Source organism: Xiphophorus maculatus, chromosome 4 (assembly GCF_002775205.1).
Source record: "Xiphophorus maculatus strain JP 163 A chromosome 4, X_maculatus-5.0-male, whole genome shotgun sequence".
Classification (NCBI taxonomy): Eukaryota; Metazoa; Chordata; class Actinopteri; order Cyprinodontiformes; family Poeciliidae; genus Xiphophorus; species Xiphophorus maculatus.
Window position 1 is genome coordinate 33926017 of NC_036446.1, and position 23804 is coordinate 33949820.

Here is a 23804-nt window from a genome sequence, read left to right on the forward strand (position 1 = left end):
AAGCTTTCATTGGGAAGTCACTCAAACATGTGCACACCATCATACATGGATGTGCAGATTGGCAGATTAAGTGCCTTGCCAAATGGCAGATCATCATGTGGCAGGAGGAATTAGGCAATAATATTTAAGCACATCTGCTCCTCTTTTCTACTGAGGTCTGATCAGACTGAGTGTTTTCAGACTCACAGTTAGACCTCCCTTAGTAAAACACTACTTGAACGAAGTTAGCTGATAACTTTTCAATATTCTAAATTTTCAACCAACAAAGATTACAAAATCTGACAGATATATAACTGCATACACATGCTGTCAATATTCACATTTGACATAAGACCAAATCTGATCAAATTTGATTCCAGTTTCTTTCCTCCTGTTTCCTCTATGCTCCATTAGAAAGCAATGTCCTCCTCAGATTTTAATTTGATTTATTTCTTTATGGCCACCATCAGTCAACATAATCCCCAGAGTTTGATTCTGACATTTTTCTTTTTCTGCTTTGTGAAACGACTCACTCCTGTGATGAAATGTGGGGTTTTATAAGTGATTTCATGAGTAAGATATTCATGCAGCTGGTTTTCATTGGTTTGACAAAAGATGTAGTCCATAATTCCTACTCAGGAATTACATATGTAATATGTCATATTTAATGTGTAATATAGGAATTACCTGTTAGATATGCCATGCAAAAAATCTGCTGGAACCAGTCTGTTATTGGGAAAGTTGTGTACCATCTGGTCACCTTTAAAAGCTCTGACCTCTTCCTTAGCTCTCCCTATGCATCCTCAGACTGTTGGCCTCCAGCCTTAGGAGAAGTGTTGAACTTCTACCATGTTTTGTTCAGGAAGCTAAAGAAACTTCTCCGGAAAAGGAAGTCAGAACTGACCTCCAAGCAAGAAGAGGAGCTCCACAAAACTCTGAAGTGCTATGAGAAAGATCATGTCCTGGGTCCTTTTGTTGGCATCAATCCTGAGTACATGGAGATGAGTGAGTATATATATATATTTTTGCAATTTTATATTTTACATGTCTTTATTTAGATCAAAATGTATCTAAAGTCTTTTTTGTTTGCTCAAGCCAGAGCAGAAAAGCTGATTGTGTTTCATTAAATTTCTTTATCTGAACTTGTAGTCAAAGTAAATATTGAATCTGATCTAATCATCATATTGTCTAGTCTCAAACGCAAAATCTTCTTATTTCTTCAGAGTGAGACGTTTACAAACATTTCCTTGGTATTTGTTAGCCTTGCCTCTGAGCTGGATGACTTTGCTCAAACCTTTTGGGTTTCCTTCCAGAAGGTATTTGCTGGGTTCTGCCCTTTCCTCCGGATGGAACTGGAAGAACTGGGTTAAGTTTGGAGACCAACTTGCTCACAAATCAGTTTTCAGCTCATCTGACAAATTTTAATGAGACTGATCAGGGCTCTATGACTACTACGATTTATTCATTTTGTTGTTCTTTAATTCCAATTTCCATTTACAAAATCTGTTGACGTTTTTAACCCATTCGTTCCTAGACTTTAACTTTCTGGCTAACATTAAATACAATCCATCAGAAAAATGGCTTGAGAATTTGTTTCAGTTTTTCCACATTATGTTTTTTTTTTCATCATGCCATCCATTCAGAGGCGGTCCTAGCCTGTTTGGTGCCCTGGGCGAACTACCCTCCCGGTGCTGTTCTGTTTTTATACAGTATATGTAAATGTTCAGTTTTAACATTAAATGTGTTGGACTAAATATTCCAGAGCATCAATATAGTTTCCACTTGGAAGTTGTTCAATGAATCCAGAGTTACTGATCATTTGTGTTTCATATTTAAAATAAGAAAGTTTAACATAACACCTTTCAGTCAGCAGCTAGAAGGAGTCAAGTCTACAGGAAACTGGAGCATCAACATTTTTGTGAAGAAGGTCTTCTGCAGGCAGATGTTTCTGCTGGAGTACTGGACTGGTTCTGCTGTGAAGACACTTTCCATAATCAACATTTAGCTAAATGTTTCTGACAACCCACCGGTTCAAAACCTTGAGATCAAGACACCTTAAAGAGACAGTACAGTCAACCTTGGATCCATCTCTTTAAATCAGACTCTTAAGAGCTGGAGTGAGACTCAGTTATGTCATTGTTTCAATGCTGGGGCCTCTTCTTTTTTCATTGTCTCTGACAGTAATAATCCATGCAGGAAAACTTTGCAGTATATAGGAACATAGAACATATGCTCAGATTTCCTCTACCTAAAAACAAAATCACAGCATAAATCGACACCAGTTGCTGTTTTACACTGAATCAGCCTCACAGTCACATTATTGAGGCTTTTTTCCAGGTTAGATGGGAAATTAATGTGAGATTAAAGTGGAGCTTTTTAGCTGCTTGTTTTTTCTATCCAGTGTTGTTCAGATTGAGCGGGATTAAGATGAAATAATCCCCAGGATGTCTGAAGTCGTAATCCTTTTGTTCATTCTAAAAATATCCTCCTTGTTTATAGATGTGAATATTCACTTTTTTGTTTTTACAGTAAACAGAATCTGTCAAACAGAACTTTCAGGTTTACTTTATCTAATGATTTCAGACCTGATGACATTTGTGTCCTTTTTCTATAGTTTGCATGTTACCCAGATTGCTGCTGACAGGCCTGTGGCCCGCAGTACCCGTCTCTTCCACTTCCTGTCTGCAGTGTTGGAGTAATACCTCAAAATGACATTTTGGACATTTCATCCTTTTCACCCATCATTTGTCTCCTCAGTTATCCAGTTTGGCATGGTGACGCTCTTCGTGGCCTCCTTCCCTCTGGCGCCGCTCTTTGCTCTTCTGAATAACATCATCGAAATCCGACTGGATGCCAAGAAGTTTGTGTTGGAGCTGCGGAGGCCTATTGCAGCCAAAGCCAAGGACATTGGTACGTTTCTGAAACATCAGCTGACTATGAGGCGGGAAATCCAGTCAGTGCTAACAGGGGTTCATGTTGAATATGCAGTTTGACTGTAATATTAAATACAGTCCATCAGAAACATATCTGGTCTTATATGCATGTTTGTTTAAGCAGATCGGACAGATTGAGAGTGAGCTGCTAAGGGTTCAAAAATTCTTTATAGATAAAAAAAAAAAAACTAACACCAACACATCTTATGTAACATTGATTTCTGGAGGGCAGACAATTAACTGAAACAGTCCAAGTGTCCATCTACTGGATGTCATAGTTTATGTTTGTGGACCACTGAGTTCAGAAAGCATTTAACAGTCAGGGAGCTCTGCTGTGTCATCTGCAATGACAAAACATTAGATATCTTCTTATCTAGAAATTTGACTGAAATATTGATGTGCATATCCATTTCTGAAATTGACTGACTTTGTAATGCCATGAAGCTTCACCATTCATCCTGGCGATTAGTTCATCTGATGTCTGATGAAAACCTGAGTAAAGTCAGTCTGTGTTGTCATATATTACCCAACCAGAAGTTTTGCTCATATGAGTGCAGCGATACTCATAATTAAATTACTCTACTAAAAGTAAAAATTACAGCATAGTAAAAATAATCAAGGATCATAAAGATGATATGAATTATGAGAACACTTAATTTCCGTTTGAGGGAAATAAAAAAAAGTTTTACTCATTTTGAATTACGTGGAATTCTAGGGGTAATACTAATTTTCTGAAGGGTTATTAAAATGATAAAATAGTTGAAATAGGATCCTAAATTCCCCAGCTTTCTAGCATCATGTTCATTCTTCACTCTGATGTAGAGGGTACTTCCACCGTCTAGTTGTGAGTTTTCTGCGTGTGCTGTTCGCAGCTGAATAACGGTTCTTACTTTCTCCAGGTATTTGGTACAACCTGCTGAGGGGCCTCAGCAAGGTGGCTGTCATTGTTAATGTAAGTCTTACTTCTCTTTATTGGTGAAGTTTATGCTGCACGTTGGATTTAATTTGGATAAAGCTTTCCTGCGATGCATATGATGGTTCTCATAGAAATGAATCTTGTCATCAAACTCTTTGCGGTGTTAATGGAGGCTGCTCATTGAAACAGCAAAGTAGCTACAAAGTGTTTCTCTTTCCCAGGCTTTTGTCATCGCCTTCACGTCTGACTTTGTCCCTCGACTCGTCTATCAGTACACCTACAGTCCTGATGGGACTATGCATGGCTTTGTCAACCACACGCTGTCATATTTCAACGTCAGTGACTTTCAGAAGGGTACAGAACCAAGTATCCCTAAGTTTGATGTAAAGGTCTGCAGGTAAGGTCTCACAATATCCACCTTATTTTAGACAGAAGTCCAGTTCCCCACCTCTAGTTGGTTTTAAAGGAGAACCAGTGGAGGGTGTTCAGTGTTATAAGAACCTGACTGACAGTATTACTGAGAGTAAATGACCTGATCTAACAGAAACATTCCCTGTTCCCCTATTCACTCACTTCATGAAGAGTTTGAGGAATGAGATTCAGAACCTGTCAACAGATGGAAAGTCTTCCATTACTCAGATTATTATTTCGATAAATTCAAAATGCCCTTGTTATTTTCTGATCACGTTAAACCAATATTTGTACTGATCATTATCCCTGAAGTTTTCTTTAACTTGTTGTAGTGATTGTTTCTGCTTTATGGTTTTCATTTTGCTGCAAGGAAAGTTGAGTCTCCAAAGAGACTCCAAAACCTTCAAACAGGGTGTGAAACCTTCAGTAATTCACTCTGTGTGTTTGCTTGTGTAGGTATAAGGATTACAGAGAGCCTCCCTGGTCCAACACACCGTACGAACTGTCCAAGGAGTTCTGGGCCATTCTGGCCGTCCGCCTCGCCTTCGTTATCGTCTTCCAGGTTTGGAACACATGAATAATGCCATCAGTGCATATGCAGCAGGCTTTCAAAAAGCCAATGTCCTCACTAATATCATTCATATTTAATGTCAGCAAATCAAACCGGTCAATCACAAAGTGTTTACAGCTTCCAAAGAACACAGAATGATTGAATTGAATGTATTAGAAAAGCCTTCTCAGGCTGCAGACTGTAGAGGTCACCAGAACATTGCAGATTTCCTTATCTTTTTAATGAGCAGAGTGGGATGAACATGGTGGTGCAGAATCCACCCAGATTCCAGACTGAGACTCTTTTTAGAGGAAAAACCTCACAGTGAAAAGAAACCCAGCTAAAGGATAAAAGTTAAACATTTTTATTGGTAAATTGTACTATTTTTTACATTTCTTAAATCTATTCTCACTATTCTTGTTGCCATGGCGGCGCCCTGTTTAGTTGCGGCTGCAGCAGCTCCTGAAAACATTGAACTTAAGGCATGAAGAGACATTTATACCGACTAATACTACAGAAAACCTCCGGCATAATAATGGTAGGGTAATATATGATCGTCAGTGTATCGTAAATCTATGCATATCCTGCGTACTACAGACAGTGGACACTGAAACTCTGGACAGCCTCGGACTGTTATGCCAGCCAGACCCAGTGGCCAACGAAGCAGTGAATGCCACAACCAGCCAGCTCTGCACCTGGAGGAGACTCTGCAAGCACGGCAGCCAGGGAGGACTAACAGTGAAGCTAAAGTGTAACCCTTGGAGAACCTTACTTCCACCTATCTTGCTCGCTAACATTCAGACTCTGGAGAACCAAAGCTGGATAAAACATCAAATTGTAAGATGAGTAACTGCTGTGCCATAATTCTGAGACATGGCTAAACTCCTTCATTTCTGATGATGCCATCAACATTGTGACAATGACAACATTCCATTTGGTCAGTGGTAAAACCAGAGGGGGCGGTGTTTGCATCTACACTAATAACAGCTGGTGTATACCCTGTCCTGGGAGGACCATCTGATTCATCTACAGGAGGTGCTACACCACATCAGACTTCCTGGACTGACTATTAAACCCAAGAGAGTCCAGAGAGAAGTGGAGTATTTGGGTTTTGTCATTGGTTTTGGAAAGATAAAGCCTCAATTGGGGAAGATGGACACAATCCAGTCCTTCCCAGTTCCAACCACAAAGAAGAAGGTGAGAGGATTTCATGGTTTGTTGGGCCGGTACCGGAAATTCATAGCTTCTTTTGCTGAGTGGTCAGCTGTAAGGAGGACATGAAATGAAGAGGTTTTCTATCTGGAACTATTTTTACTTAAGTCACTGTATGGCACTTTAAGAGCATTTTTTGCGCTTTATTAACAAGCACTTTATTTTGTGCTGCATTTTAAGCACATCAATAACAATTTGCACACAAGAAATTTTAACTATATTTATGGAGTATTGTTAGAGATTGTATCGTTTTGTTCTGGGCTCAAAGCAGCTCCTCATTGAGTAGTGAGGTGATTGCCTGTGAAGGGAGGATAATTGTGACTCAGAGCAAGGAGCTACTGGTTTGTAAAATTTGAGCAAGTGTTAGTGCATTTATGCAAAGGTGGTTTGGTCCTTCACAGCTGGGACTGTTTAAGGATGCAGTGTCACCTGTAGTATTATTCTCGCTGCTGTGTTCTGCAAGAATAAACTATTGCTGTTTCCACCTTACTCTGCCTCAACTTTCATCTCCATTGTAAATCCAGCCGCAAAAGGCCGCCTTGTTTCAAGGATCAAATATACTGGATAGAGCCTACACAAATATGCACCCTTCCCCACGTTGGCTCATCAGACCATCTTTCTGTAATGTTAATTCCTGCATATAAGCCCCTGCTCATCAGAGGAAAACCTCTTGAGAAGCAGGTGAGAGTCTGGCCTGCAGGATCCGTGTCAGCATTACAGGACTGTTTTGAATGCACAGACTGGGATATGTTCAGGGAAGCTGCAACTGCAAACAGTCACACTCATGTTGAGTAGTATGCCAAATCAGTGTCTGAGAACATTCTGAAGTGCATGGAGGATGTCTCTGTGACTAAGAGCATCGCCACAAGGGCAAATTAGAAACCCTGGATGACAAAAGAGGTTCATAAGATGCAGAAGGCACAAAACTTTTAAATGTGGAGACAGAGAGATGCTCAGGTCAGCCAAAGCCAATTTAAACCGTGCCATCAGAGTTGCAAAACGTACCTGTGCTCAGAAAATTCAGCAATTTTTCATTGAATCAGCAAACACCAGGCGCATGTGGCAAGTCATCAGGAGAATCACAGACTACGAGGCTGCTCCTTTGTCTTGTGAGGATGGTGCAGACTTTCTGAATGCACTTTGGTCATTTTGAAGCCCTCAACTACACTACTGTGAGAAAATCCACTCCTCAACCAGGTGAACAGATACTCAGCTGGAGACAGCTGATGTTTTGAGGACCTTGAGAAGACTCAACATGCTTTGTGCATGTTGAGTCTTGATAACATACAAGGTCTGGTTCTCAAGAACTGTGTTGACCAGCTGGCTCACATCCTCACTGGCATGTGAGCCAGCTGCCTCATGAAGCTCTGCTGTCATTCCATTCTGCTTCAAGACGGCCATCATCATTCCAATTCCCAAAAAATCCACGATTTCATCACTGAACGACTATTGCCCTGTTGCACTCACTCCCATCATGATAAAGTGTTTTGAGAGGCTGGTGAAAGATCACATCATCTCAAAACTTCCCCCCTCTTTTGATCCGCTCCAGTTTACATACCGCAAACCCCTCTGTGAAACTGGCTGCTAGATTTCCTCACAGACAGACCCCAGTCTGCGAGGGTTGGGAAAAATACTTCAAGGGTCATATCCCTCAGCACTGGCTCCCCCAGGGTGGTGTACTGATCCCACTGCTCTTCACCCTGATGACCCATTAGGAACCACATCATTAAGTATGCAGGTGATGCAACAGTGGTGGGTCTCATTAAGGACAATAACGAACTGGCCTACAGAGAGGAGGTGACACATCTGGTGGGCTGATGCAAACCATCTAATCCTGAATGTCAGCAAAATAAAAGAAATTGTTGTTGATTTCAGGAAAAATCAGCCAAGTCACACCCCTTCTTATCAATGATTCTGCAGTGGAGCAGGTCAGGACATACAGATCTCTGGCGCTTTGACCTGGTCCCTCCAAACCTCTGGTCTGGTGAAGAAAGCGTCTGCACTTTTTATGTCAGATGAGAAGAGAAAACCTTCCTCCTCCCATCCTCACCACTTTCTACCAAGGAACAATAGAGAGTATACCCACCAGCAGCTGCATCCCTGCATGGTTTTGAGCATAAAACACCTGTGACTGGCAATGTGTAGAGAGAGTGGTGAGGACAGCTAAGAAAATCATTGACACTGATCTTCCTTCCATCCTTGACACCGATCACAGTCGCCACCTGTCCAGGGCTCAGGCAATTACAAAAGATCCCTTCTACCCTCGGCATGGTCTGTTCTCCCTACTGACCTCTGGAAAAAGTTCCAGCACCTTCAAATGCAGAATAATCAGATTCTATAATAGCTTCATCCATCATGCCTTAAGACTACTAAACTGACATTAGTTTAATCTTTTACTATATATATTTATATTAATAGGCTACTTTTATTATTATTTATTTATTATTAGAGCCTTGCAATGAAATTTCTTTCAATTTGTACATTTTTAAACAATTGAATGATAATAAACTGTCTATGTCTATTAATACTGATATTACAGTCATACAGTTATCTCACTTCATTCATCATATAACTCACACAAACACACTCCCTTCTGGATGATGTAATGGTTGGTTTTAGCTTTTTAAATCAGGAGTATCTTCCAAATGACACCTGGTGTTAACATGAAATGATCTGGATAGAAAAGCTGTGAACAGCTTTAAAACAGTAAGAAATGAAAAAATGCAGTAAAGACAAAGATGAATAAAATGTGTTCTTGGGACAGCAGCAATAATCTTTACAAAAACATGGCTCAAGTTTAAATTTTTTAAGAAAAATTTGTTTTTTAAGCAAGTATTTTTTGAATGACATAAAAAAATTAAACACATGATTGTGCTGCAGGAGAAGACGTAGGCTTTTACTGAAAGTAGAAGAACAGTTTTACACTTTGAAGTCCTTCAGGTAAATTTGAGCAATGAAATCCAACAAATTTAAAAAACTCAATATTTTGTCCATAAATTGGACCCAAATGGGCCTCTATGATCATAAACTGCACTTGTGAAGGAAAGAGTGCAGTGCAGTTTTTTTGTTTTGCAAAAATGTATTACACATCATACTACAGTATCTAAATGTTCCCTCTTCAAATACTCATAATTCTTCAGCTGTTAAAAGACTGATGGCTACATAATATATATCACATTTTATTACCATTTATGTCTGCTTTGGTGTGTTTGCTTTCTTCTTTAAACCTTTGTAATAAAAAGGAATTAAGCATAAGTTTAATGAATAGATTTTACTATAATGATCCATGAGCTTATTAATGGGTGATTGAAAACAGTTTAAGTTTGGGTTCATTTTTTGTTGGCTTATATATCAAGCTCTGGAACCTTAGACATATAAGGCCTGTAAAAATGAACAGATAGAATGAATTCATTAGGAACAAACATTATTATAAAAACTTTGATGTGTCACCGCAACAGTCGCAGAGAGAAAAGCCCTTCAGAGGGTCATCAGGTCAGCCAGTCTAACTTAGAACATATTTGCTAAAATGTTCATTTCAGAACTTTCACGTTGACTTTATTTGTCCCTCATGTAGTCTGTGGCAGCTTTGATATTGGGTCTCGCTAAGAAACCTGATATATCTTCAGTGATGTAAACTTTGGTGTCTGTGTTTATGCAGAACGTGGTGATGCTCATGAGCGACTTTGTGGACTGGCTCATCCCAGACATCCCCAAGGACATCAGCTTCCAGATCCACAAGGAGAAGCTCCTCATGTTGGACCATTTCATGAAAGAAGAGGGGAGAAGACGAGACAACTACAACCATGACGGCTACAACAGCCCCTCGTCGGGTAATGCCAGCCCCCATCAGCTCCATTCACGCCCCTCTTTCCATGCTAGAGCTGGCTGGTAACGTTTCACAAACGAGTCCTTAAAGCATGGCTTCCTTCTTATCATCAGCAAGGCTTCTGTTGCATTTCCATTGACTGGGAATTTTAAAATATCCCTGATGTGTTCCTGTCACAATTCTGTCCCTGGATTGTTTCCCAGAATGTTCCATCTTAGATGTTATTCAAATCACACATCCTCAGTTACTGACAAAGAACTCTGTAAATGACGTCCTGTTGCCGATGCACAAATCTGCCAAACTTATTCATTAGATGTAGTAGAGGAACAAGCCATTAAGGGTCACTGCGGGGCCGAGTTCATGTTTACTCGGATGAAGCCATGCCACCTCTGCCATGGGACCAACTCCTTTCATTTTGAAGACAATCTGAAACTCCGTCCAAACAATTATCATCTTTTTCCTTATCTTATTTCTGGGGAATGGTTCCAAAGGAGATATCCTGATATGTATCCAACTTCTTTGTTGCACATATATGTACAAACACAGGTATTTATTGACTTACTTTATAAAATATTCAGCATGTACAGGCACATGCGCATTGATTTCAGAATTAGAAGCTGGTATCAAATGGCTCTTGGCATCTTTTCCTTCAATAATTACTCATATGTTACAATCACTTTGTGTTGTTGGGATTCAAGTACAGCTGTAGATTATACGTATGTACCAGAAGAAAAGGAACCATCAATACTGAGATAGTTGTGAATAGTTTTAATGCCTGATTAACTTTAGTCTGTAGAGAGCAACAAGTTTATAATAATTAGTGTTTTTAACATTTATCATAAGCAATTTAGCAGACAGTGAGAAACCATATGATGCATCATTAATATTCTGCTTGTTTGTGATTGTTTTACTTGAAGAGCACAAAACGAATGACTTCAGGACCTTTAACGTTGCTAACTTTGGGTGTAGAATTTCAGACAAAAGAAATAATATCAGAAGTTAGTCAAGAGTTTTCTCTATTAAGATTCAAAGACTTTCTAGAAAACAATAAAAGCAAAAGAAAATCAAGCTTCTCCAAAGACTAAACACACTCGCATAAGATGGCTGTGTTTTATGGCCAATTTCCTACCTTCAACATTAGTAAAGATTTATTGAAAATAAAATTATGGAAGAACTGTATATTGGAAAAAACACAGTTAACTTTTTTAGATTTAACTTTGTTAAATGGATTTTCCATTTGCTCACCTTTAAGACTTTTGTAACATAAAGCTAAAAATAGAATCCATCTTTAAGACTGCAGAGAAACTGGAATTTCAACTGAAAAACATCTGAGTGTTTTGAAGCTAAAAATTCTTAATGTATTTGAAATGGTGTTAAAATGATATTTGGCTTTGTGATGATATTAAACGTGTGTGTAAAGTAAACCAATATTATACATAACCAAAAGGTTGATTGTACCATAAAAATGTTATGCTGTTGCAACTCTTCTTGTCCGATGGCCTTCAGTCTGAACGCAAAGCGAGGATCACCAGAACTAACTCTGCCTTATAATCTACAAACTGGGATTGAAACAGTTACCAGATTAACTTATTGTCCTCCCATCCAATGTGCCACTGTATACCAGTGAACCCTGATGAAGCAGGGCTTTATCATTATCTTGCCTTATTTTCACTACTTAAAAGAATTTTTGATTTGACTATACTCTGTATCCTTTTACCTGTACTTTCTCAAAGACAGAATAGTTTTGTTTTCTTAACTGCTAAAGCAAAATGTGGAAGTGACTGGAAATTGCATTGAAGAGTGGAAGTGGAATAGAGTCAGTGTGTACTGTCAGACCAATTTCTAACTGAGGGATTCAACCTGTTCTTATTTCAGCTCCCACCTCAGACTGATGGAATGTATTAGTTTTTTTTATCAAATTATGTAAAATGCATTTGACATAGAAATGTCTTTTTGATTAGATTAGCATGACATTCCACTTATTAAAGGGACTCGTGACATAACAAACTTTTATTCTTCTCACTTGGTGTTAAGATTCAAGAAGAAACCATCAGATGAACTGTTTGCTGTGTAGAAAAACCTGGACAAGCACATCGTTTTCAAACATCTGGTCAGAAGAAGTGTTCCAACCTTTTTAATGAAATATTCTTCTTGTCTTTTTCCTACATGTTTACATATTTTGAGGCCGTTATACAGTGATAGTATGAACAGGAACAGTATCTAAGAGCCTCGTTAAACACAAGTGCTTCTGGTCAGATTCAACCCTGCCCCATGTCCTTTTCCTTGTCTCTCACTGGTTGTATTGAACAGTTGTTGTGAAATGATTGTCTGTTTTAGTGTGTGCCGAAGCTCTTTTTCAACAGGGGTGAGTGTGTCTGCATGTGAAACCAACAACTTTGTCTCATGTATTGTCTTTCTTGTTTGGTCATATTTAGGATGTGCAAATAAACCATGGTTCAATTCCCAATGTTGAGGTTTGTGAACTTTTTCCTGATTGTGGCTTTATTCATATGATCAATTCTATTTTCTTGGTATGTCTATAGTTAAACATTTTCATAAACAGTTTTGCCAAAATTGGTTCGCAACTCTGACAGGTGAGTTATGATGATGGCAATAAGGTCTTCTGACTTCCAAGGTTTTGAAGCTGAACACCAAGCCATAAACATCTTGTTTATGGCAATATCTAATCAAAGCTCATCATTGTGCCATTATTGGAAAAGGTTTTTTACAAAATTGATTGTTTGAAATCCACAAAAGAAAACTTGGAACTAAGATTCCCAGACAAAAACCAGGATGGTTAACAAATCATTGATTGTCAATCAGTTTATTCACTTCAATTAACAAATGTCATCAAGTCACAAACACTAGAAAAACATTATTTACTGTACAGAACATGTACATGTATGCAGTGTGACCTCTCAACCTTTAGCCAACCAAAACTCAAATCAGTTTACTTATGTGGTGTAGTTCACAGAAAGTGCTTGTTCAACCATTTCAATCACATAGATTTCAGTTTACTATTTTAGATGGTAAAAGGTTTTCTATTTTCAGGGAAGCTACTGTTTTAAGACAAGTATATTCAGGTATTAGATGTGACTTTGAAGGGCCTACTTTATTGTCTCCTTATTCAGACATATAAACAGAAAAAAAAAAGTTTTTCTCTCTATAAGAGGCAAAACATTGACTAAATTATTAAAAATGCTTCCAATAAAAAGTAGTCGGAGTGATTAGGCAGAAAAGGCTCCAGCTTGGAGAGGAACGCCCATCCCTGAACCTGAACCAACCACCAGGCGGAAGTGAAAGGAAACGACCTCCGTCAGGAGCTCCAGTTCGGCGGCGGAGACATGAGCGCTTCAAACTTTAACTCCGTTCTGCTGGACATTTCAAATAAGCTCAAAGCGGAAAACCTAGAACAACTCAAGTTTCTAGTTCGAGACCACATTGGGAAACAAAAGTTGGAAAGGATCAAAACAGGACACCAACTGTTTGAGATTCTGACAGAAAGAGGCCAACTAGGACAGGACAACGCAGACTATCTATGCCAGCTTCTGCGGCAGGTCCAGCGAGATGATCTGTCCGAGAAGCTAAGCAACTGGGAGGTCCAGCAAGAAGACCCCAAATACAGCTTGAGCGACACCGAGAGAGGTAAAGACACTTGGAGAGCGCGGTTTCACTTTCTGTCCTGGTCAGGGCCGGTGTTGCACCTTCATTTACTGTAACACCAGAGGGCGCTGTTAGGTAGCTGGGCTGCTAAAGAACATTTATCAGAAAATGCCTTTTAAGTTAAAGCAAAAAACATAAAACCTTTTTCATGTGACTGACTTTATTGTCCAGTATATGAATCATTTTTACCACAGAATGACGTAGCAGGAATAAAATCTTGACAGTGTGTTATCTGGAAAAAAAAACACTAAACTAGAACTTAAAGGAACCTTCCTGGGATTTCCTTACTGAAGTCATGTTAACACCAAGTTAATGTTGTTAAATTCAGCGTAAGACCCTTTATATGTGCCAGACAATGACATGTCTGTCAGTGTGTCTCAAGACAGATTACATTACAACTATAAAACTGTGTTTTAGTCCACTGTGATGATCTAAAGAAAATTGTTCTCATAATCAAGGAAATCTGTCCAAGTTGGGTTGAATCATGCAGGAAGAGTGTCGGTATCGGATCTGAACATGGTACAGATCCGATAGTAACTAAATTATCGGATCTGTACAGGTTTGGTTGGATGGCAACAAATACATTGGATTTAATTAGAGAACATAATCATTATAACATTTGCAAATTGGTTTGGACTTTATTTGAAGCTGTAGTCTAAGTATTGCTTTCCATTGGAGTAAAATGTGGAAATATAAAGACATAAACTGGGAAGGAATTTGTAGTAACGCTACAACAAAGTAAGGAAAAAAATAATACGTAGGTGTTACTGTCATATTAATGTATCTCTAAAATAGTTTGTGTAAAATCAACTACAGAGCTTTAATGTGTCTTCTGAATTGGTTGTTCAAAGTTCCTACTTCTACCCATAATACAGCATTTGGAGTATACTGTAATCAACTATTAATCAATATTAGCATTAATATTATTCTTGTCCCTCAAGACAAACTGGACATCGCCACGGAGGTGATCAGAGACAATCTGGGGAGGAACTGGCGCAAACTAGGCCGCAAACTACGACTGGGGGAGACCAAGCTGGAGTCCATCGCCACACGGCATCCCACCGATCTGGAGGAGACCGCCATGGAGCTGCTGAAGGAGTGGAGGAAGATTAGAGGACCTGAAGCCCAAACAAAGGAGCTGATAGCAGCTCTGAGGGACTGTCAGCTCAATTTAACTGCTGATAAAATCCAGGAGAAACTTAAACAGAAGGGATTATCCAGCTCAGATTAGACCAGTATCACCTTAGAAGCACGGAGGAAACCTGGGACTTTATGAAACAGATTATGTTTGAAGAAATTAACAAAATGATTTTTGTAAACATCTGCTTCCTTACAGTTGTCTAATGTTTACTATACACCAGTGTTGCACCTTCATTTACTGGAACACCAGAGGGCGCTGTTAGGTAGATGGTTTATGTAAAAACATTATTACCGTTTTTACATAAACATAAATTAATTTCTTGATTTCCAAAAAGGATAGGAACAAAAATACAAATATTTATATTGTTGTAAATTTGCATCCCCATTCAGCAACATAATTCATCAGTTTAGATCAGTTCAGAGAAATGTTCCCTATGAGACGTCATCAACAACAAACTGGATGTAAAGATGGATGATTTTTCCTTTCCAAATGGCCAAAAAGCATTGAAATGCTTTTGTTTCACTAATTTAATAAAGATTTCAGAAATATCCAACTGTGTTTTGAAGAATCCCCAGTTCAAACGACAATTCAGACCACCTCTTTTACATTTTGGACTCCTGGATTCGTTTTCTCAAAGATTTTTAGTCCTCCCAGAGAGCTGCGATCTTAGCCTAAAAATTTCTGCAAAGGACTCACAGCTTCAGACAGATTCAGTCAGCTGCCAAGAGACACTAGGAGAGGAGTTAACAAAAAAATGCAATTGTAATGAGGAAGGAGTGGTTGATCTTGTTGCTAGGCATGGTTGACCCAGTTGCTAGGTGTTTCTGACCCTTTTGCTAGGTGTGTCATTGTCTTCTAGGGACTGTGTTTGGTTGATACACAAAACAAAATGAAATAAAAAAAAAAAAACTGCAGCCACTCAGCAGTTGATAATTTACCGATCACACAATCTAGACTGAATTTACAAAAATTGAGTCATGATAATGTAACAACGTAAAATGAAATGAATTGCTGCCCAGCATCAATATGTTTGATCCCACCTTACATTTACATCATCATTGTCATTTGTCACATTGTTCCTTTTTAGGTTAACTAAAGATCCTCCCCTCTACTCTTAACATTTTGTCTTGTTAGTAGCTCTCATAAGGCCTAAGATGCTCTGTGAATAGCTTTTATCTTGGCAAGCTGAAGTTCTTCAAAAATTCTAAGAATTTTCATCGTAGAGCTAAAAGTAGAAGCTATTGTTAGTCTTAGAATACAAGCCCAGATAATGAAGCATACACCAGATTCCCTAATAACTGAAACAGCCCTTTAATGAACAAGATAATTTTATATATATATAGTATATTTAATTATGCAAGTCCAGGTTTTCTTAGAGTGAAATCTGCAATTCAGACTAAACACACTAACAACTCATGACATTCTGACTGGACATGACCTCTAGATTGACCTAATATGAAATAGAGTTCTTTTATCTCTGCTGTGAGTTCTGTGAATATTTCCACCTTTTGGCACACTGCTACAGTAAATTTAAAAATGTACATTTTAAATGGCATGAATATGTTTTCATGTCCCCTTTTTTAACAACTAATACATTTCAGTACAACCAACTAGTGAACATTTTGGCCTAGATGCAGAAATCCCCCTGAATACCATGGTGATGGTGGTGGCAGCATCATCCTGTGGTGATGCTTTTTGTCAGCAGAGATGGTGCAGCTACTCAGAGCTGCTGGGAAGATGGATGGAACCGAATAAAAGGCAATCCTGGAAATGAAACGGAGAGCCTTGATTACAGAACAGAGCTTCAAGACATAAACCTGAAGACTTTCAGCTGTTATTGCAATAACACATGGTTTCACCAAACATCAACTCCTTCAGGCTGAATGCAAATACATGCCACACTTTTCAGATTACTTAAAACAATAATTCTGTGCATTATTGTTTCATATTTATGTACTACTCTATGTTTTCCTAAAAATAAATCCTAATAAAATAAACTGAACTTTGTGATCTTAATGTAGCCACAGTCTGTTGGTAGTTCCAGTTTCTTGCTAGTTAGAAAACAGCTAATTATTGTTTTGGCCATGTTGTCTTTGGCTTTTATTATACTATATTATTATTGTAATTATTTGATCTCTATCAGTGATTATTTATTGTCAAATGAATCCCATTATTGGGTTATTAGCAGGACTCCAGAGGTCGACTGTATGCTGAGGGTTTTGCAGTTATCAGGAGCAGGAAAGCAGGAATGCATTAAAACATTGGTCATCAAGATCCGGAGTTTGATTCCTCTGTTCTAAAGGTTTACTAATGCTTATTTATGTGAAGATATACTGTATATTTCAGCCAATGTATAATTTTGATCACTCTAGAAAATGTGTCAAATCTCTGATTAAAAGTCCAGATTTAATGACATTAAATCCCACAATGAAGGGATGTTAGCTTCTCACCTCAACGACTGAGTATTCAATGAAACCTTCTGCGCTAAATAGAAACTTCATTATTATCAGGTTGTGAAGAATGCTTCAACAGCTCTAATCATTTTGAATGAAACTTTATTTTTATTTCAAGTATTTTATTTCTTCTCATTTTGCTTTGCATTCACATCAGCATTTAATACTTTTGGAGTTGGCAACCAAAGCGCACAAATCCATGCCTCTTTCCTTGGCGTGTTCTCATGTCAACAGCTTTGTAGGACACAGCTGAAGTTTCTGCAAAACAAATTCACTTTAGTGATGGAGTTTTGTTGAACCAATGATAAATGTAGGCCGACTGGTCTCTGGCCATCAGTAGCTGCTCAGTTAGACGCTAATGTTAACAGTATAGGAAGGAAACAGCAGCCCAAGGTGGTAAAACACTTCTGCCACCTCTTTGTTGTGGTTACTACATTTCTAAGGGTCAGAATGACCTCAACACAAATCGAACAGGTGACTGTTATTGTTGTTGACATTAGATGGCAGGCTTGAGATGTGTGTAAACTATTTGTTAGGTTTGGTCAAACGATGCAGGAGACCCTCATATTTGATTATTTTTAGATCATCCATTCTCACCCTCTCCACCAAAGCCTCAACAAATAAACAAAAGTCTAATGTTTAGTTATCATCTGGTTTGATGTCAGTTTAAAACCCCTAAAGAACAGCTTTATAAAAGTTCTAAGCTAAGCTGAGAGTGGACAGGCTTCTTCATCTCATGTGTCAAACTGAGGAAGATACACTTTTTTCTTCCCCACCTAGAGTACAGTGAGAATGATATACTGGTAATAGTGTACAATTTATTACACTTACAACAATTGTAGAGTCTGTTCAGCCTGTCAATATCATTCTGGCTCATCTGCGTGGCCTTGCCAAAGGACACGTTGCTGTCAGGAATGGGCTCCATGGTGGGAAGGTTGTTCTTGGAGAAGGCATACCTGAAGAGAGGCAGGTTCCACACAGACAGGTGATCATGCCCAACACTCTCACTCATCTCTTTAGTGGGTAGTAACATCATCAAGGCTAAAATGCTACAGCTCAGCCATGAGTCTTCTTACCAATGCCTAAGTCAAAGTTAGATGTCAACCCTACACAGACTTTTGTAGGTCACAGCTGAAGTTTTGCAGAAACTTCAGCTGTTTTCAAGGTCTCTTCGATTAGGCCTTGAATCAGCTGCTACACTGATGTATTCTAGCCTACTTTGCTGTGGAGAATTAGCTTTCTCTAGTATGCATTTTCATGTTGTTCTAGTTTATAGTAGCAGAAATTCAGCGTAGTGTAATGTGTGTGAATATGGCAGGAATTTCTAATGTTTTTATATTTTTTTTTCATTAAAGATCCAGCCAAGGACAACATCAACCTGTGGCTAGAAAACCTATGTACACAACAATGGTTGCTCTGTTTCTCACATGTAACATGGTTAATGTGCCATCCTTGATGAAATAAATTTGAATTGGAAAAAATAACCTGCTGATTTAAAATCTACAATTAAAGAATCAAAATTCACCAAATATCACCAAATACAGCACAAATGAAGCAAGACTGGTGAAGGGAAATATTTTAAGCATATTTAATAAAAAAGCAAATTGTTTCTTTACCTCTCATATTGCATGACAGAGTTGTAATCATAAGGAGTTCCCTGGTTCAGAGTGTTAATCTTATAGAAGTTGTACTCCATGCCTAAAGAGAATAAAGGAGAAATGCGTTGTTTTAGGTTTGACTGAAACGGGTCTCTGTGCCTCGGTGTAGAACTGGTACGGTCCAAACTATGGATCGGTTTGAAGTTCAGAGAGAAAAAAAATAGTATGAATACTGAGCATGCTGCGCCTCTGCAGCAGCACAGCCACTTCTTTACATCATCCTGCTTTAAAACTTGTTCTGCTAAATGAAGACTTCTGCATTCATAGTAACAGTGTCTAAGAACAGTCATTACTTTCATGTTTGCTCCATGTTTTTCCCATAAGACTCATTAACAATGTGGAGGTTTACAAATTTAAACATTTAGATTTTATGAAAATATACATCTACACACAGGTTATGATTAATTGTAGCATAATGCAAGCAAACATAGTTAAAAATATAGTTAAAGGACATCAGGTTGAATTGCACCCCGTGTTCTAATCTGCCACCCGCTGGTGAAAACTGGAGAACAGGTTAGTTTTCTAGTTTGTCTTCATACATCCTGAAAACCTTTCCTTGGTAGCAAATCAATTTAGTTCCACTGGTTTCAATATCTCAGACTGATCAGGGATTAGGTGCAGGGCGCTTCCAGTTGGTGCACAGGGGGGCAATGGAGCTAAAAAACCTTTACAGAGACCTCACTCAGTCACAGTCAAGGTGAAGTGAAATAAAAAGATTGTAGAGCTCATCTCAACAATCTTTAAAGTATTGTCCCATCAGTGTATTTCAACCAGAGGACTACCAAGTAACAACCAAGCTCTCATGAACCAATGATGGGTGGTGGATGATGGAAGTGTGTCACCTTCAATGATGTTGTCCCAGTGCACCAGGATGTGGTTGTCCCTGTCGGAGCGGGTCTGCTCATGGTTGAAGCCCAGGGCATGCAGCAGCTCATGCTGGACGGTGCTGTGGTACAGGCAGCCCTGGCTGCTTAGAGACACCGTCTGACCTCCACCCACACGGCCCACATAGGAGTAGCAGCTGCAACCACATACTCAGTTCAGAAGTCCGTTGCAACAGAAGCATCCAACATCCAACAATGCAGCAAACCTGATTTTGACTAACCAATCAGTTTTATACCAGCCCTGTGGACCCCAACCACTAGGCTGATTAGCCAGTCTTTAGCTCATCTGAAAGTGTGGATTTTAGCTCAGCATTTAGAATTACCACTCTGAACTAGCATTTAATGTGGAAAAAAGCAAAAAATGAGACACACCCATTCCTAGATTCAATGCTCAACCATTCATGGTCACCATTCTGGTAGGGCCTGAAGCGGATGCAGGAGACTGTGGAAAATGAATCCAGCCCACGAACAATAATCTCTCTCTCTCTGTCAGCTGTCACCATCAGGAAACATTGAAATTCCAGATCCATCAGGTATAGGTGGATTCAGATCAGCTGTTCATCTTTGTGTTCTCAGTTCAGTGGGAAAACCAATGTGCTGCTGCTTACAGTAATGGTTGGCGATGTAGTAGGGGATGTAGACCTTCCCATCAGTGTATTTCAACCAGAGGCAACCATTGGAGGTGCAAGGGTCAGCGTTTCTGTCCGCTTCAGACCGTACAGCAATGTCTCCTCCGATGAGGGTTGGTTCATCAAAGTCAGGAGCTGCCAGACACACACAGCTACAGCTTACATCATCATGACCAGGTTTTTCCTTGGAGTGGATATTTGTGCAACAGATAAATGTGAGCATTGTTGACTGGAGTGTTGACCTACTGCGGTCTCTGTTGGCTCTCTCCAGCAGCTCACCAACAGACAGCTCCTGGGAGGTGTCCACCTCCAAGGTAGCAATCTCTGTACAAAATAAAACATTTAGATACCGCTCAAGATTCTTTCAGCTTTAAAAACGGGAAAAGAGTGTTGCTAATTTCTAACCTACCTTCCTGTCCTCAGTCACCACAGCACAAAAAAGAAGAAAAGGATTGTTATACATGCATAACAGAGACATTCCGCTGTTGAAACTAGCTTTTGTACAATCAGCTGAAAAAGTTGTGTTTTAATAATTTTATTAACACATCTACATCCAAAATATTTTAATAAGTGTTTTATGTATTTATTAAAATATATTTTGTTGTTTTAAAAATTTAAATGTCAAGAATTCTTCCTGGCATTAGGAAGATTGTCACGTATATTAACCTTTCTAATCTACTACAGAGCAACAATTTCCAGTTCTGCCAGCACTGGACATGTTTACCTCAGCCCAGGAGGAAGACAGAAGCACCAGAACCACAAAAGACCAAGAGAAAACCTGCATGGTTGCAACAGACCTGTGAGAGATAAAAAGATGGCCATAAAACATGCAACTGCTGCTTCTGTGTATGCGAGCTGTCAGCGGTACACAGAGGCATGTTGCTGTTGGATTTGTGGATCTTACCCAAGAGCCAATAACTCTCTGCCAGCAAGGGAGACGTTTTATACTCACCATCCAGCTAAACACAAATAAACATTCGAGTAAAAGTGCAAACATTGCAGCACCCCTTTATCAGAGTAAGCTGAAGTTTCTGGGATTTCATCTGGGGTTATTTGCACAGGTGTTTCCAGAAACAGGCCGTCAGTGTGGAACATCTGACCCTCCATTCGTCACTGACTAATGGCTGATTATTGCTGTTTACACAGCCTCTGCAGCACCTTTTTTAAACTTCTCATCAGAAGTTACTGAAAGACAGTTTTATTTGATGGACTCTTTCAGTTATTCCTTTTTTTCTGTTTTACTTCTGTCAGATGTGGTGATACTGTGATGATACCAACTGCTGCACAGAGGACGCTGTTTCCACCACACGGCACCTGAGCCTGAAACACCTGGAGCAGAAGAACACTCATGTCGCTCTTTGGGCTTCAGCTCACGGTTCAGCACAATCATCCCCCAGCAAACCAGCTCCCCTTGGGCTCAACACCCCCCTGTGAAACTGGCTGCTAGATTTCCTCACAGACAGACCCCAGTCTGTGAGGGTTGGGAAAAATACATATGTGTGTGTGTGGGGGGGGGATGTGGGTGTGTGTGTGAACTAAAAATTACCCCAAACACACAAAGATAAATCATGAAAGCATACGGAAACATCCACAGATGGATTATAGGAAGGGGAAATAAAGAAGTATGTTGGCACATTTTACGTATATAGCATGTCAATGGAATTATTGACATTAAAGAAAGGTATCAATCATTTTTGACACATCATTTTTGTATCAACTGTAAATTAAAACTAACATCTCTTTTTTCCCCCAAAATGATCCATACTTTCCATCACTTTTTTATCTTGATTTCCTATCAAAAACAAACTTCTTCATAAAACATAAACAATTTAGCATTTTAATCAGCCAGGCGTATTAATAGTTTTGTGCTTATCTATATGTAAATATTATGTTCTATGCATAGTTCTATGACTTAGTATTGTTATATAACTTTATATTTTTGTGTCTTTACTATGTAAAGCACTTTGAACTGCCTTGTTGCTTAAATGTGTGATACAAATAAACTTGACTGATGCTTCTGTTTGTTTTTTAAGTTTAATTTTTCAGAAAAATTCTTTATCATACCACTTGTGTCTACTTTCTAATGACTCAAACAAGCACATACTAACAGCATATGGTTTGGTCTGGCTGTTTCACAGTGGGTGGGTGGGTTTGTGTGGGTGGGTCCGTCATTCAGAGCTGTGTTGAACTGAATGTTCCAGACTGATAAGCCCTGTTTTCTGCAACAGAGAATCAGATGTTTAAAATTATATATATTATAAATGTTTATAATTTATTTAACAGATGAGCTAATAATTAAAAAAAAGATTCACGTTAAATGTTAATTCAAAAAAGGTTTTATTTTAGAACATTTTGAAAAAGTATGCAAAAATATGTAATGTGCTGCATGTAATAGTAGGATCTGTTTCAGTGATTCAGTATAACAGAATGGCAGGAAAATATTTCCATTGCATTGTCTTTTTTTTCTTTTTAAAGTGTTTGTTCTACATAGTCCAACCATGTTTGTTTGCTTCATGCCTTGATTTAGATTTATGGTTTTGAAGCCGGTTGATTTATTTGATAAAATTATGAGTTTTACACAACAATGTGACTCCAGAAAACATTGCACACACCAGACTTCTGCAACAGACTCTTCCTCCTTTTTGTTACAACATACAAACATTATACCTCTGTTTCTGCTTGCTGTGTTATGAGAAGTTGTTGCAGCAGACATTTTCAGAACACCAGAACCTATTGCCTGTGAATTGGTTATTGCACTAAGCTCTACAAATGAATCACATTGCCAAACATGTAATCATTAAGTCATTTGTTTTGGCGCTCATCAATATTTTTTGTTTTGAATAAATTCAAAAATGTCATATGTATTTTATTCTCTTATATTTAGCTTTGTTTTACAATAAGTATATTTTTCTTGAAAATGTATCTCTAGATTTTCACTATCAGAAAGCAAGCATGAAAAACTTTAACCAATCAATCAACATTTTGGTATCTGACATTTTTTCTGGGATATTTCTAGAAATTAAAGCTCTGCACATCATCAGTTAAACTTATTTTATGTTGCACATCATGTAGAGTTTGGGCTTAAGTGAGGTATCGTTCAGTTTGTTGTTATATTGCAGCTGACTGATTTGAATGGATAATTGTATTAAATAGTTGACATAGTATGTAACTTTATTTGATTGAGGAGGATGATACTGAACTGGATATTTATTGGACTCACTTATTGACTTAGAATAAATAAAATTATAATTTTATGTTTCTGCTTTTATTTGGATGTATTCTGGTTTTTCTGAATACCAGATTATTTAACTGGCATCATATAAATGAACTGAACTGTCATCAGATCTTATCCTTTACTATTGGGGGACTGTACACATAAAGTATGCAATGTGCAATAGAATTATATAATTTCTTCCTTGGCAAAAGCTTCATGGTACAGAAAACAAAATGCTTACCTGACCTTAATATCACATTAACAGTTCAGTATCCAGGCAACAGAGATGATTTGCCATAGTCCTTGGCAGCTCTGCTAATCCACCTCTTTTGCTT

The 23804-nt window shown here is 38.5% G+C and overlaps 3 protein-coding genes across 10 annotated transcripts in view; 2 read left to right on the forward strand and 1 right to left on the reverse strand.

The window, feature by feature from the left end:
• ano1 (anoctamin 1) overlaps positions 1-12294 on the forward strand; it is a 64045-nt gene extending 51751 nt beyond the window's left edge. For all 7 annotated transcript variants that reach the window (XM_023331882.1, XM_023331878.1, XM_023331879.1 and 4 more), the window contains 6 exons: positions 842-984; positions 2737-2889; positions 3812-3864; positions 4050-4225; positions 4696-4801; positions 9660-12294. In XM_023331882.1, coding sequence (XP_023187650.1) covers positions 842-984; positions 2737-2889; positions 3812-3864; positions 4050-4225; positions 4696-4801; positions 9660-9893 — 865 coding nt within the window. In that variant the 3' untranslated portion in view covers positions 9894-12294. The remainder of the gene's footprint in view (positions 1-841; positions 985-2736; positions 2890-3811; positions 3865-4049; positions 4226-4695; positions 4802-9659) is intronic.
• Positions 12295-12694: 400 nt separating this feature from the next.
• fadd (Fas associated via death domain) lies at positions 12695-15586 on the forward strand. The gene is made up of 2 exons (XM_005813662.3): positions 12695-13472; positions 14432-15586. Exons 1-2 carry the CDS (start codon positions 13172-13174, stop codon positions 14719-14721), a joined length of 591 nt encoding a protein of 196 aa, XP_005813719.1. The 5' UTR covers positions 12695-13171; the 3' UTR covers positions 14722-15586.
• Positions 15587-15918: 332 nt separating this feature from the next.
• Positions 15919-21162, reverse strand: LOC102230858 (low choriolytic enzyme-like). Of its 2 annotated transcripts, none has more exons than XM_023332629.1 (9): positions 20980-21162; positions 20665-20668; positions 20502-20579; positions 20235-20390; positions 19999-20119; positions 19585-19763; positions 18701-18782; positions 17916-18040; positions 15919-16395 (listed from the first exon to the last, which is right to left on the reverse strand). In XM_023332629.1, coding segments are annotated over exons 1-9 (852 nt in total). In that variant the 5' UTR covers positions 21085-21162; the 3' UTR covers positions 15919-16393. The 2 variants fall into 2 exon arrangements, with proteins under 2 accessions (XP_023188397.1, XP_023188396.1); XM_023332628.1 differs by lacking the exon at positions 15919-16395 and adding an exon at positions 17170-17342 and having other exon boundaries at positions 20980-21161.
• Positions 21163-23804: the final 2642 nt, after the last annotated feature.